This window comes from Erigeron canadensis, chromosome 2, assembly GCF_010389155.1.
Source record: "Erigeron canadensis isolate Cc75 chromosome 2, C_canadensis_v1, whole genome shotgun sequence".
Classification (NCBI taxonomy): domain Eukaryota; kingdom Viridiplantae; phylum Streptophyta; class Magnoliopsida; order Asterales; family Asteraceae; genus Erigeron; species Erigeron canadensis.
The window spans coordinates 33,186,521-33,202,395 of NC_057762.1; the positions used below are offsets into that span (position 1 = coordinate 33,186,521).

Below are 15,875 nucleotides of genomic sequence, written 5' to 3' on the forward strand. Positions count from 1 at the left end.
TTAATATATTGATATTAATTTAGTTGTCAAATTCATCTCTTGATTTTATTATTATTATTATAAGATATGTTTTTTCCTAAATATCATTTTGCTTTTAAATGAGTTGTAATTTTTTATATTTAAATTAATGTACTTATATTGTTATGTATGACTTTAATTATAAATTTTATTCCTAATCATTAATCATTCGTTACTATTTATTTATTTTATTTTTTATCTATAATATAACTAAAAGAGGGGGTTGGGGGTACATTTGGCACCCTTAATCCCCCTCCTTGAGCCTAATACTCTTTTCTCATTATTCCTTTATTTTTTAAATATTTTTAAAATTATTAAATCTATAAGCAACGTGCTCCTTTAGTTATATTATAGATATAGATATATAATATATAAATAGATATAGATAGATATTAAAATAAAAAGTTATGATTTCATCTAAACCAAAAAAATCGGATGGCTACCAATGTTTTAAATACCGGTAAATACCGGCCGGTATTACCGGTACCGGAGTCCACACCGGTATTTTAAGTCCGGTATTTTCACTATTCAATACCGGCCAATATTTCCGGTATTCCCGGTATTTTCCGGTATTATCATACCGGTATTTCCGGTATTTTCAAAAAATAAATTTTGATTTTTTTAAAAAATTATTTTTATGATACTTTAATGTTATTTTTTGTTATTTGTGAACTTTAAAACCTATATTTTGTTATGAAATACATATTTGGTATTATTTTTGAGTAAATTATAATTGCATTTTGACTATTTTTGTTAAATTGTAACAAGTTTTGTAAGATTTTTACACAAAAAATATAATAAATTAAAAATAGTCGTACCGGCTGGTATTTCCGGTATTACCGATAATATCGGAAATCCTAGAAAAAAATTTTCACACCGGTATAACTAAAATACCAGTTTTTAAAACATTGATAGCTACATAAAGATATTTTAAAGATACGTGCTTAATTTTTTTTGAGTAATTATGGGTACTTTCTTTTATAAATATATGTAATAGTATTTAATAAAAAACTATATCTTTATAATGTTTCAAGTTAATCCTTAGTAAAAAAAATAATTTGTCTATATTAACTTAGTTTGTTATCCATTATATGTTCAACTACAAATTTTGTTTAACTAAAGTTGAAAAAAATGGGTTAACTAGATTCAATATCTATATGAAGTTAATTTTCATATGTTTCCTTATTTAGTTTTCGTAATTATAGTCCAAAATTATTGTTTGTGTTTGTCACTACAAATTTTTTATTTAACTAAAGTTAGAAAAAAAAGGGTTAACTAGATTCAATATTTATATGAAGTTAATTTTCATATGTTTCCTTCTTTAGTTTTCGTATTGATTAAGTTGTCGTATTGGTTCTAGGGATTTTGTCGCCTTCACGATGATAATGATGTTTAATATAAACATTGAATCTTGGCAGTGCAATCTGCCCATGGGGAAATCCTGAACCAAGAAAATTAAATTTCCGAAAGATTAGCTTATTACGCATTACTTCTTAAAGTTTTTGCCTTATTTGAATCGTTTTATGTTTAATTTTTAGGTATTCTAATTTTATTTGGTATCTATTTAATATACTTAAATTTTAGTTTTTTATCTTTGAAAAATATATTGTGAGGCTACCCGTCCATTAGACGGGTCTGATTACTAGTATGAGTACAAAGATGTTTATATATCTCTCTATATAACTAAGAGAGGATATTATAGGGCTTATGTGGCATTTTTCTTATTTTTACAAGTACTACTTTTTCCTATGTATCATTTTGTGTTAAATTCTTTCATTATATTGAAAAATTAATCCTAAAAGTTAGCTTGCATAAATCATTATGTAAATTATTATCTAAAATTTAGGCATTTATTTAGAAAACGTTTCCTTTATTTATGAAAAATCTTTTTAATATAAAATCAAAACTACAATTTAGGAATGTGATAATTTTGTAAGTCTAAAACCGTTTTATATTAATATGAATATTATAGTATTAATATTCAAGCTAAAGCTTGGAATGAATTTGAAATTTTCTTTGATTTAAATAAAATATTCTAACATAATAATATATTATGAGTAATACCGTTATTAATGAAATGTGTTTTTGTTATTCCATTTCTTCCTATTTAAAAAAATATATTTTGGGGTGTTTCATCTTACAATTAATAATAATATTTTATATAAATATAATACTTGAAACTTGAACTTTACATGTTACATAATTAGGTTAGTCCCTAAATATACTCTAAGATATGTAGGGTTTAGGACGGGCTTGAAGAAAGACCCTCAAGCTAAGAACACTGAATTCTACCCGGGGACCTTAAAGCCAGATGTTTATATCTAACGTCTTAACCACCTCACGATAATAATAGTTAATTATTAAAAGTATAGACGTATCAAATATATTATTTACATATAATAAAGGGGAATTTAAACCCCGTTGTTAATTTACTTTAATATAAAATAAACTAGATTATATTGATAATTACATATAATAATTTACTAACCAATTATATTATCAATTTTAAATTAGATATTTACTTTATCAATTTCACACTCATATTTTCGATATTTAGATCTACATTTATAACTCATTTATACAACTAAGATTCCGTATTTTAATAATATTATGTTTTAGGCCGTGTTTTTTTATTAATGAAATGATAATTATCATTCTTTCAAATGAGATTATTTATTATATTATTTTTAATAAATATGTGTTATAGAAAAAGAGTTTTATGATTTATAAATATTTACGTTTCATTAGTTATGCTTTAACATATTTGATATATATTATATACTAACAAATTATATTTTTACTAATTGCATCAGTTGTAAATTGACTAATTTTTTATATTGTCAAACTATGCATAATGATGTAACTATCAATTAGTTTTATTTTACGTTTTAAGTCAGTACCGCACAACGTGCGGGTTTAATCTAGTATACATACATATAAAAAAAATCTCTGACCTAAAAATGAGAGTTTAAGATATTTACTAAAAAAGTTTGAGTATTACTTTTGTAAAATTAGACAAAGCACATGAACGATTTTGCAATAATAAATACAGTTGGAACGCAAAACAAATAATGTACTGTAGTATACCACTAAGGGCACTTCAGGTATTTCAAATTAAGGCTCTGCTGTCGTCATCATCAATGGTGGAAAAAAAAACCTCATTGATATTTATAAATTTTTCAATATTAATTATTGAATAATAATTAAAATGAATTTTAAGCAGGTTTTCAAGATCACATGGACAGCAACAACAAGAACAACTTGCAGCAAATTAAGCCCTTAAAATAAATAAATGGACAATTTTTAGTCAAATTCTTTTACTTAATTTTTTCTTGTAGGGCATTTATCCAACTATTTAAGGTACTTTTTCTTTTTAATCTTTTTTACTTCAGATTTAATAAAGTTTACATTTTTCTATCTGGGTATTTTGTATATAGTTATAGTTTAAGTTAATTTGTATGTAATTAATAACATTATGATTTTTTTTCAAGATCATAAAGTTTGATTAGTTGTTATGAAGTGAAATAAGTAGAAATTTTGTGAAGAAGATGAAGGCTGGAAGTGCGGCTAAGTTGATTGTTGATGCGTTGCTGCAACGGTTTCTTCCGCTTGCTAGACGTCGAATTGAGACTGCACAAGCTCAGGTATGGTTGTTTTAATTGGTGGGTAGTGTATGTATTTTGTGTTGGGTTTTGGATTTTGAAGTTAGAGAATCTTGATTTGAATAGTGTTAGATGGTTTTAATGTTAGAATGATTTGATGTGTAGTTGTAACGTTAGCCGGGTCCTGTGATGGTTGCCTAGTGGTGTGGGATATGCTATTAAAAAGCAGAGGTCTTGAGTTCAAATGATGTCTTAGTGTTTCAAATGTTGTCTTAGTGTCACTTAGTTCATAATGTGACACAATTTAGCTTTTTTAGTTGGCCGTGGGACTGGTCAGTGGGGTTGCTGGAAGGCCGGTTACACATTTTTTGTGTGACCGTGGTCGGTTTTTGGGTTTTTAGTGAAGTTGTCGGCAATTGGTTGGAAGAAATTTAATATCTTTTTTGTGTGTTTTCGGGCACGGAGGCAAGTCGGTTTTGGAGATGGGGGTGTTTAGAACGTATCCAGGTTAAGTTATCACTGGAGCCAAGGAGGAACCTAAGTTTTTTGGTGAAGTTGGATAAGTTGGTTGGGCCAACATTTGAGCGGGCTTCTGGGTAAGCTTGATTTGCCTCTCAAGTGCGGGGCTTGGGCAGTCTGATGCGCCGGTTGGGTTTGTTTGAAAATCAACCTTTCAGAAGAATGTATTGTTGTGGGAATAAGGATGAGGAAAAGGTGGGAAGGTAGTTATATTTGTTGAGAAACTAGAAAGTTTGAAGTCATATTGAGTGCTTGAAAGTTCGAGGTAGTTTGGAGTTTTGAAAGTCCACCTCTATAGAGGGAGAAACAGTTTTTTAGAGGTCTAAGTCTTTGAAGTCGGATTTTGCTCTCATTACCAGTTTACCACCACACTTGCCTGTTCATGGTGTAAATGTAAACTAGCGGTGATTCACTATAAGTAGATTTAACTTGCTCTTATACCCTAAACAAAATCAAACGTAAAAGTGAACATGAAGTATGAACATCCCTTTCCAATCAATTAGGATATTGATGCAGAGGAAAATTTTAAAAGTAACTAGTAGCTAATGCATAGACCTTCATCTATAGTTTTTACTTATACATTAGGATACGATTCATTTGGATTTTAGTTGAAAATGGTTGATATATTAGAAAAAGGTCACGTTAATGTGTCTAGTTTACCTTCTGTTATTTAATGAATGTCTGGAGTTTGAAGAAACAAATATTTTCAGCATGTGGACTAGCTAAGCAATTATAGATTGTTACCTTATGTACCTTTCTAAGATGATGTAGTCATTGTCTCTAATAGGACTTCCAAGCTTGCGCAATTGAGTAGTTTTCTTTTCCGTTTCTCTTTCTTACTTTTGGTAATAACATTTGAAATTTTGGTACCTAAAATGGAATTCTGCCGAGAAGGTAATAAATGTAACATCTCACTGTTATCAAAATTTTGTAAAGCTCTACTATATCTAAATGTCTGACCACATTTGTGCTGCGGATTTGTACTTGTTGCTACTGAAGTGTGGGCCTCGTAAGTTCATCTTTAGAATTGCATAAACACTTGAGTAGCAAGTGAAAGATTGTTTGCTTGCTTAATTCAGAGTGCCTTTGTATTTTATGGTTTGTGTGAATGGCTCCAGGATACTTGATACTATTCTTGCTAGTTGCTACAAGCCTATAACCATAAAAAGATTTCAAAAGTTATTGCTCCATGTATGTTATTACTTATAATCAATAATTGCATAATATTACAGGATGGACAATACCTTAGGCCATCAGACCCTGCCTATGAGCAAGTATTGGATTCCCTAGCTATGGTGGCACGACACACGCCTGTACCTCTTCTTGAAGCACTTTTGCGGTGGAGAGAAACGTGAGTCTCTAAACTCTATCGTTAGTATGCATATACGTGGGTTTTTGACCAAAGGCTTTTCATTCATATACCATATATGCTCTTCTTGCTTTTGATCTCCATTGCACATATCGGAGAGGATCCTGTCTAAGATCAGCCCAAGTGGTCGAATCTATGTCATAATATGCTACTGCTTGCTTTTGATCACTGAGGAGATTAGTTAGTTTGGATTCGTAGTTTTGTCGCAAGAATTAAAGTGTAACATGTAACTCATCAACACATATGAAAAGTCAATGTTGTCATAGCTAGGATGTCATTAGCAGTTTGGGATTTTGTTGGGGCAAATTATTGCACATGATATATGAAACGCCTTCCTAGTTATATTGTGAATCTTTTAGATAAACCTTTAACGAATTAGAAGACCTAGTATACTGTGGTGTGTGATTTGATCGAAATTCTGATTTTACAGATTTGAAATGATAAGTCATCCCATTTATTGGGATCTAGAACCACAAGTAATTATTAGTTTGTATATATCTATGGGGATCTAGAACCAAAAGTAAGGTGGTCTGGTGTTAGGCATCCTGTTTCCTCCCAAGAGGTCTCGAGTTCGAAACCTCCTTAGTTATCTTAGAAGTGGCAAGGGAAATGGTGGGGTACGGAGACGGGGATACCCTGTTTACGCCGCATACATCCGAGTCAAAAAGACTCGTCATCCCTTGGTAACCCGAACAGGGAAAACCTCATCCGCTTACTGTTTATATCTATGGGGATCTAGCAGTTAGCAGGTTGACTATTTCCCCTGTCTGCAAAGCTGACACTGTGTTAAACTACCATTCCGAACCTTTAGATGTCCTGCGATTGCCCAAACATGTATATATGGTTACAAAAGGAAAGTAAAGCAATAAATGTATGCTAGAATTTACCGTGAAACGGAATGCAAAAAGTAACGAATCATCATCGAATGAAGCTTTGGTTTGATCTGGATTATTTCACTATGGCATTACTATCATGGTCTTGGCGCGGTTTATAAAGGATCCTTTTGTACTGGGTTTGACCATTTCTTGAATACCATTCTTATGTCACCTAATCTACGGGAGAAAGCTGATATTCATTTAATAATATGGGTCTCCTGATTTGCTAGATTGCGCTTAGATACATATATAAAATTATCAATACAATTGTGAGTTTGACCATCTTAACTTTTGTTTCTTTGCAGTGAGTCCCCAAAAGGTGCTAATGATGCATCTACATTCCAAAGAAAGGTTCGCATGAATTGATATATATTTATCTCTGTCTTCTTCGTAAGTCATTATGTAGTTGTAGAACTGGATGTTTAGGAAAAATCCATACTAGTGTCCATTTAATGCTTTCCATGGCTTGGATTCTGAAGTTTTCTTTATATTATATTTAAGTTATGAGGTTTTTGGGGTCAACCCTTTGTTATTGAATATATACACATTACTCTGTAATATTTATCCTCTTAACGTTAAGAATGCTAATTTATATTCCCTGAATGGAGCAGCTTGCGGTGGAGTGCATCTTTTGCTCAGCATGTATTCGCTTTGTGGAGTGTTGTCCACAAGAAGGACTTACAGGTTCAACATCTCTATAGTTGAATCCTTTTTCCCTGCAAGTTGGGCTATCTTATTCTTGAATAAAATGCTTTTACCTTCACTGCAGAAAAACTTTGGATCGGACTTGAAAACTTTGTGTTTGATTGGCTGATAAATGCTGACAGGTAACCGCCAAATTGCCTTCATACTTCCTAATATTTTAATGCATCATGTTTAAAGTATCACTGAGTATGGATGTAATCATGTGCCATACATGTTTTTATTCTTGGTGCATACATTAAAAAGTTGGGAATGAAACATGTGACATAATTTTCGATAAAGCTGAAAGTTGTTAATTGCAGGGTTGTTAGTCAGGTTGAATATCCTTCATTGGTAGATTTACGTGGTCTCCTTCTCGACTTAGTTGCACAACTCCTTGGTGCTCTATCACGTATCAGGTAATTGGTAGCTGCATTCACGCATGGCTTCTTTTTTGTAAAAACAAAAGAAAGATGCCCTTTAGGCCGCATTTTCAGTTTCTAAGAACATTCTTGCTTTCCTCAACAGGTTTAGTTCTGTAACGGAGCGGTTTTTCATGGAGCTCAACACTCGTCGAATTGATACTAGTGGTGCTCGAAGTGAAACACTGAGTATCATTAATGGGATGCGCTACCTAAAGCTAGGGGTACATGCTATCAACATTTTAATTTTGGCTAGTACTATTCTCTTTTCAAAAGAAGCATTAAGTGATATGCTGTGCATACCTGTTGGCAGGTGAAGACGGAGGGTGGTCTAAACGCATCGGCTTCCTTTGTGGCAAAAGCCAATCCTCTTAACCGTGCTCCACATAAACGAAAGAGTGAACTTCATCATGCACTTTGCAATATGCTGTCAAACATTTTAGCACCACTTGCAGAGGGCGGTAAAGGTAACTGGCCACCTCCTGATGTTGACCCTGCTCTCACTCTTTGGTATGAAGCTGTTGCAAGGATAAGAGTGCAACTTATGCATTGGACTGATAAACAGAGCAAACATATAGCTGTAAGGAAATCACTTTTATTTTTCTCTATAGTGCTTTTGTAAATTCTCTGAATTTGTAATGTTTCTTTATATAGCTTTACTTCATTATCCATTATATGTTTTCTAACAATGCAGCTTTTCCTTTGTGTTAGGTTGCTTATCCTTTGGTGACCTTGCTTCTCTGTCTTGGTGATCCTGTCGTTTTTCTCAATAACTTCGGTCCTCATATGGAGCAACTGTACAAGCATCTTAGGGTAACTTTTTTAAGTAGACATTTATAGCCAAGTGGGTGTTTGGATTTGCATTTTGGAACAGATTATCTGATCATGACTTGAAGTTGAAGTAATTAGTTTTTAGTGCTTGGATAAATATATCCTGCTTTTGATTATCGTTGGTCACATACTAGTAGCTACAGAAATGATTATCCAAGGGATAAGCAAAAGCTAGCTGTTATACCCTTTTTTCTAACCGAATTTTAAAAGCTTTCACTCACATTTCACAATTTCAGATGGCCCATTTGGTTAATCTATTATTTTATTTACCAGCTCTTTATAGTTTATCTTAAAGAAAGGAATCTGCTGTACTCACACATCTTATTATTACAACTTTAGGCAATAGAAGCGCATCCAATTACCACCTTCTACAACTTCTAATACAGTTGATTATCTAATTTCGATTATTTAATATAACTGATTGCTTTTAAACGCGCATCCCAATTCCCCTAGGATAATTGAACAAGATGTAATCTATCTAGAGGTGAAGTGAAAAGATACAAATGACCTCTGTTTTTTTGCCAGATGACATAATTCAGATTTTATGTTACAGGACAAGAACAACCGGTTCATGGCTCTGGACTGTCTTCACCGTGTTTTAAGGTTTTATCTAAGTGTACATGGGAATTCCCAACCACCAAATCGTGTATGGGATTACCTCGACAGTGTGACAGCACAACTTCTATCAATCCTCAAAAAAGGGATGCTTACACAGGATGTGCAACACGATAAAGTAGTTGAATTTTGTGTCACTATTGCTGAACATAACCTTGATTTTTCTATGAACCATGTGATCTTGGAGTTATTAAAGCAAGATAGTCCGAGTGAAGCAAAAGTTATTGGCCTTCGTGCTTTACTTGCCATCGCGATGTCTCCTACAAGCCAACATGTGGGCTTGGAAATTCTTCATGGTAAATGATTAATCGATTTATTTTAAATGCACGTATTATTTAAAATCTCGTTCTGACATCTTTGCTTTACCAGCTCATGACATAGGCCATTATGTTCCAAAAGTCAAAGCTGCAATTGAGTCTATTTTGAGGTCATGCAATCGAGCTTATAGTCAAGCTCTTCTCACTTCGTCAAAGACAACTATAGGTAATGTTTTTGCAACAAATTCTCTATGTTTTGTTGACAATGACATGTCTATTTCTGACAAATCATATATTACCTAGATGCTGTTACCAAGGAAAAATCACAAGGATATTTATTTCGTTCGGTTCTAAAGTGCATACCCTACCTGATCGAAGAAGTTGGTAGAACCGATAAGATCACTGAAATAATTCCGCAACATGGAATAAGTATCGATCCTGGTGTTCGTGAAGAAGCAGTGCAAGTATTGAATCGAATTGTGAGATTTCTTCCCCACCGCCGATTTGCTGTTATGAGAGGTATGGCGAATTTCATCTTACGGTTACCAGATGAATTCCCTCTTCTCATCCAGACATCACTGGGTCGCCTTTTGGAACTCCTGCGATTCTGGAGAGCTTGTCTCTCTGATGACAACGTAGAAAATGATGTTTCGGATACAAAGAATGTGCAGAAAAAGCAAGGGTTTAAGAGGTCTTCATTCCATCAAGGAGAACCAATAGAATACCGTGCTTCTGAGATTGATGCAGTTGGTCTTATTTTTCTTAGCTCTGCTGATAGTCAGATCAGGCACACAGCATTAGAGTTGCTACGGTGTGTGCGGTCTCTACGCAATGATATACGTAACCTCTCATTATATGAAAGATCAGATCTTCTAAAAGATGAAGCCGAACCGATTTTTATAATCGATGTTCTGGAAGAGAATGGGGTATTAATTGATTTCATATCCTTTATTATTATTTTACTTCTAGTAAAATTATCAAAGTGAAATTTAGAACTAAGAACTTTTAATATAACAGGATGATATCGTTCAAAGCTGCTATTGGGATTCTGGCCGTCCATTTGATCTGAGACGAGAATCTGATATAGTACCTCATGATGCAACACTACAGTCTATTCTTTTTGAAAGCCCTGACAAGAACAGATGGGCTCGGTGTCTTAGTGAGCTTGTCAAGTATGCGGCGGTGCTCTGCCCACAGTCTGTTCAGGAAGCAAAGTAATTAAAACGTCCTACCCTAACTTATTGTTTTTTGGAACCCTACATTGTGAAATTCAAATTTGGGTACGTGTATATTGCCAGGATGGAGATTATTCAGCGTCTTTCACACATTACACCTGTTGAATTGGGGGGAAAAGCTCATCAATTTCAGGAAGCTGACAGCAAACTAGATCAGTGGCTGATGTATGCTATGTTTGCTTGCTCATGTCCACCTGGCAGAGAAGGAGCTGGTGCAGCAACAACAAGGGATCTTTTCCATCTAATTTTCCCATCACTTAAATCTGGTTCTGAAGCACATGTTGTGAGTACTAGCCACCAACTTTATATGGACAAATTTTCGCAAAATCTTTTCTGTATGTTTTTGAGAACTGATGTTTCTCTTGTTTATGGCTTTCAGCATGCAGCAACTATGGCTCTTGGGCACTCGCATTTGGAAGTGTGTGAAATTATGTTCAGTGAGCTTGCATCTTTTATGGATGAGATTTCCATGGAAACGGATGGGAAACCAAAATGGAAGGTATATTTAATGCAACTAAAAAGATTTCAACTTTTGTTTGGATTCTGATTTGGTTCCAACTATATAAATATCATACTTATGCTGCTCCAGAGTCAAAAGCCCCGCCGTGAAGAACTACGAATCCGCATTGCAAATATATACAGGACAGTTGCTGAAAACATATGGCCCGGCATGCTAAGTCGCAAGCCAGTTTTCCGCCTTCATTATTTGAAGTATATTGATGAAACAACCAGATTAATCTCGAGTTCGCCCCTTGAACTCTTTCAAGAAATGCAACCTCTTCGTTATTCGCTTGCATGTGTGTTAAGATCATTGGCTCCTGAGTTTGTGGAATCAAAATCGGAAAAGTTTGACCCTAAGACCAGAAAACGGCTGTTTGATCTTCTTTTATCCTGGTGTGATGAGTCTGGTAGTACATGGAGTCAGGATAGTGCAAGTGATTACCGACGTGAAGTTGAACGGTACAAATCTAGTCAGCATGCTCGGTCGAAAGATTCCATTGACAAAATTTCATTTGATAAAGAAGTGACTGAACAAGTTGAGGCCATCCAATGGGCTTCCATGAATGCTATGGCTTCATTATTATATGGGCCGTGCTTTGATGACAATGCAAGAAAAATGAGTGGTCGGGTTATATTGTGGATCAACAGTCTCTTCATTGAGCCTGCACCCCGTGCTCCATTTGGTTATTCACCTGTAGACCCGAGAACCCCATCTTATTCTAAATACACAGGAGAAGGTGGTCGAGGAGCTACTGGACGTGATAGGAACCGAGGTGGTCACCTTCGTGTTTCCCTCGCTAAAATGGCTTTGAAGAATTTGCTACTTACAAATCTAGACTTGGTCCCTGCTTGCATTGACCAGGTTAGATATCTTTGCTCATATTTGCAAAATATTATATCATACACTTAGTTTAATTACTTCTTCGTTTGATGACTAGATACAGCTTATTTCTGAAAATTTGATCATATAACCTCATTTGGATAAGGTCTAATGACAATCTCGTATCAAATGGATGTTGTCTTAGTACTGAGTAGGGGTGGCCATTACTACGACTTACATATGAATGGATTGATTCAGGTTATGTTCTATTTGCAACTGGTCAAGAGGTTAAATTTAAAATATAATGTAAAAGTTTGCTTAGTAGGAAATGATTCGAATGGTTAGATTAGCCATGAGGTACCGATAGTGGATCTAATCAAGAAACCTTCCAAGTTGTTTTAGGCAAGATAATTGTAATAGTATGACAACTCTAAGTCTCAATATAATCTCAGGGTAGTGCATCTTTTGTCTAAACGTGTATTTTATTTGACACTGGTTAGCATCTTATATTTGTCATGTGTAATTCAACTGAATACTTTTTTTGGCCTTTCAGTGCTACTATTCTGATGCTGCTATAGCAGATGGCTACTTTAGCGTATTGGCAGAGGTCTACATGCGCCAAGAAATACCTAAATGTGAAATTCAGAGACTTCTAAGTTTAATCCTCTACAAAGTGGTAGACCCATCTAGACAGATTCGTGATGATGCCCTACAGATGCTCGAGACACTATCGGTCCGTGAATGGGCTGAAGATAGAATTGAGGGGTCTGGTAGTTATCGGGCAGCAGTTGTCGGCAATCTTCCTGACTCTTATCAACAATTCCAATACAAATTGTCGTGTAAACTTGCCAAAGATCATCCTGAGCTAAGTCAGCTTCTTTGTGAGGAAATCATGCAGAGACAACTTGATGCCGTTGATATAATCGCTCAGCATCAGGTTCTAACATGCATGGCTCCATGGATCGAGAACCTTAATTTCTGGAAACTGAAAGACTCGGGGTGGAGTGAACGGTTATTAAAGAGTCTTTATTATGTGACATGGCGGCATGGTGATCAGTTTCCAGATGAAATCGAGAAGCTTTGGAGTACTATTGCCAGTAAGGCCCGTAATATACGTCCAGTTTTGGACTTTTTGATCACTAAAGGTATCGAAGATTGTGATTCGAATGCTTCTGCTGAAATAAGTGGCGCCTTTGCAACATATTTCTCAGTTGCTAAGCGAGTGAGCTTGTATCTAGCTCGGATATGCCCCCAGGGGACCATTGATCACCTGGTCTATCAACTGGCTCAACGTATGCTTGAGGATAGCATGGAACCACTCAGACCAACTGCTAACAAAGGTGAACCCAATGGTAACTATGTCTTGGAATTTTCACAAAATTCAGCTGTGGCCCAAATTGCTGCCGTCTTGGATAACCAGCCTCATATGTCACCTTTACTGGTTCGAGGATCTCTTGATGGTCCATTGCGGAATACAAGCGGAAGCTTAAGCTGGAGAACTGCTGGTGTAGGTGGGCGGAGTGCTTCGGGTCCATTGACTCCAATGGCTCCTGAAATGAATGTGGTTCCTGTAAACGCTACTAGGTCTGGTCAACTCCTTCCAACTTTAGTTAACATCTCAGGGCCGTTAATGGGGGTCCGGAGCTCGACCGGAAGTATGAGAAGCCGGCATATGTCTCGGGATAGTGGTGATTATCTCATAGACACCCCAAATTCTGAAATTGACGGCCTTCACCCTGCTGGTGGTGCCCATGGTGTCAATGCTAAAGAACTTCACTCGGCCCTGCAAGGGCATCAACATTCACTAACCCATGCTGATATAGCATTGATTTTACTGGCGGAAATTGCTTATGAGAATGATGAAGATTTCCGGGAGCACTTACCATTACTTTTTCATGTCACATTTGTATCCATGGATAGTTCGGAAGACATTGTGTTGGAACACTGCCAGCACTTGCTTGTTAATTTACTATATTCTCTTGCGGGACGCCATTTGGAGCTTTATGATGTTGAAAATAGTGACGGTGAAAACAAACAGCAGGTTGTAAGTTTAATCAAATATGTCCAGTCGAAACGTGGGAGCATGATGTGGGAAAATGAGGATCCAACACTTGTCAAAATCGAGCTCCCTAGTGCAGCACTGCTATCCGCACTTGTGCAGAGTATGGTGGATGCTATCTTCTTCCAAGGTGACCTTAGAGAGACATGGGGAGCAGAAGCACTAAAGTGGGCCATGGAGTGCACATCGAGACACCTCTCATGCCGGTCCCACCAAATCTACCGTGCCTTGCGTCCCCGTGTCACTAATGATGCTTGTGTGTCCCTACTCAGATGCCTCCATAGATGCTTAGCAAATCCAGTACCTTCGGTTTTAGGTTTCGTTATGGAGATTCTCTTAACATTGCAAGTTATGGTGGAAAATATGGAGCCTGAGAAGGTGATTTTGTACCCTCAGCTTTTCTGGGGATGTGTAGCTATGATGCATACCGATTTTGTTCACGTTTATTGTCAGGTACTCGAGTTGTTTGCTCGTGTCATTGACCGTTTATCATTTCGAGACCGAACGACTGAAAACGTCCTCCTTTCAAGCATGCCAAGAGACGAGCTTGATCATAGTGTAGCCGACACAGACTTTCAGAGAATGGAATCACAAAACACCAGTAACTCGCCATCTAGTGGGAAAGTTCCAGCTTTTGAAGGGGTGCAGCCACTCGTACTCAAAGGACTCATGTCAACTGTGAGCCATGGTGTGTCAGTTGAGGTTCTCTCACGGATAACGGTCCACTCATGTGACTCAATATTTGGGGACCCAGAAACGAGACTTTTAATGCACATCATCGGTCTGCTTCCATGGCTTTGCTTACAACTAAACCAAGAAGCCGTTGGCGGTCACGGTTCACCACTCTCACACCAATACCAAAAAGCTTGTGGTGTTTCAACAAACTTAGCGATTTGGTGTCGTGCACAATCGTTAGATGAATTAGCAACGGTTTTCATGTCCTACTCACAAGGTGAAATCAAGGCAATAGACAATCTACTTGCTTGCGTGTCACCATTACTATGCAATGAGTGGCTGCCAAAACACTCGGCGTTAGCATTTGGACACCTTCTTAAGCTTCTAGAACGAGGACCCACAGAGTATCAACGGGTAATTCTTTTGATGATGAAGGCATTGCTGCAACATGCTCCCATGGATGCTGCTCAAAGCCCGCATATGTATGCAATTGTTTCTCAATTAGTCGAAAGCACTTTATGTTGGGAGGCACTTAGTGTACTGGAGGCCCTTTTACAAAGCTGCAGTTCACTGACCGGGTCTCACAACCATGAGCCAGGATCATATGAGAACGGGCTCAGTGGAACTGATGAAAAAGTACTATTTCCCCAATCATCTTTCAAGGCTCGAAGTGGACCCCTACAACAGGCCATGGGTTTGGGGTTCGGGACAGGGTCTATGTTGATTGCACAAGCAAATCTTTCCGAGTCAGGTGTTCCGCCTAGAGAGTTGGCTTTGCAAAACACACGGTTGATCCTTGGGCGGGTGCTCGATAATTGTGCACTTGGCAGAAGAAGAGACTATAAGAGATTGGTACCCTTTGTGACCACCACTAGTAACCCTTAAAACTTAGTTTCTGTTAGTTGTGTACATTGGTGAAATGTATTTTGGCTGAATATTGTACATAATTAAACTAGAATTAGCTATATTTATCAGTATGTAATATTTTGCCATTTTGGTTTAAGTTATAATGTTTACAATCTCATCTTTTCTTTTTTATTTTTCACCTTTTGTTGTATAATACACATGCAAGATTAACCAAAGTTTTGCCTAGCAGAAAAAGGGTATTGACTTATGGTTACCATGTGGTAATTATTACTTTGAAAAAGTATGTTCAAACTCCTTGTTTATCTCTTGTAACTCCACGTATTTAATCATCTAACAGTGATTAGTTACTTGATCTCCCTCTGTAAATCCTAATTATCTACTTTTAACCTCCATCTTATGTTCGTCTCTCATCTTAAACTTGTTCTGGATCGCATCTTCATCACAATTCCACACACACACACATATATATATTTTGGACACGGGGCTGATTGATTGTTCATCTTGTGATCAAGATTATCACAACCTTGCC

At 36.2% G+C, this 15,875-nt stretch overlaps 1 protein-coding gene across 1 annotated transcript; it reads left to right on the forward strand.

Moving 5' to 3' along the window:
* Positions 1-3,284: 3,284 nt before the first annotated feature.
* On the forward strand, positions 3,285-15,517 carry LOC122586565 (protein furry homolog-like). The gene is made up of 18 exons (XM_043758547.1): positions 3,285-3,378; positions 3,539-3,662; positions 5,372-5,490; positions 6,689-6,734; positions 6,995-7,067; positions 7,153-7,210; positions 7,388-7,483; positions 7,593-7,710; positions 7,800-8,066; positions 8,198-8,299; positions 8,871-9,228; positions 9,302-9,415; positions 9,493-10,115; positions 10,207-10,403; positions 10,488-10,707; positions 10,804-10,923; positions 11,014-11,787; positions 12,299-15,517. Exons 2-18 carry the CDS (start codon positions 3,567-3,569, stop codon positions 15,362-15,364), a joined length of 6,447 nt encoding a protein of 2,148 aa, XP_043614482.1. The 5' UTR covers positions 3,285-3,378; positions 3,539-3,566; the 3' UTR covers positions 15,365-15,517.
* Positions 15,518-15,875: the final 358 nt, after the last annotated feature.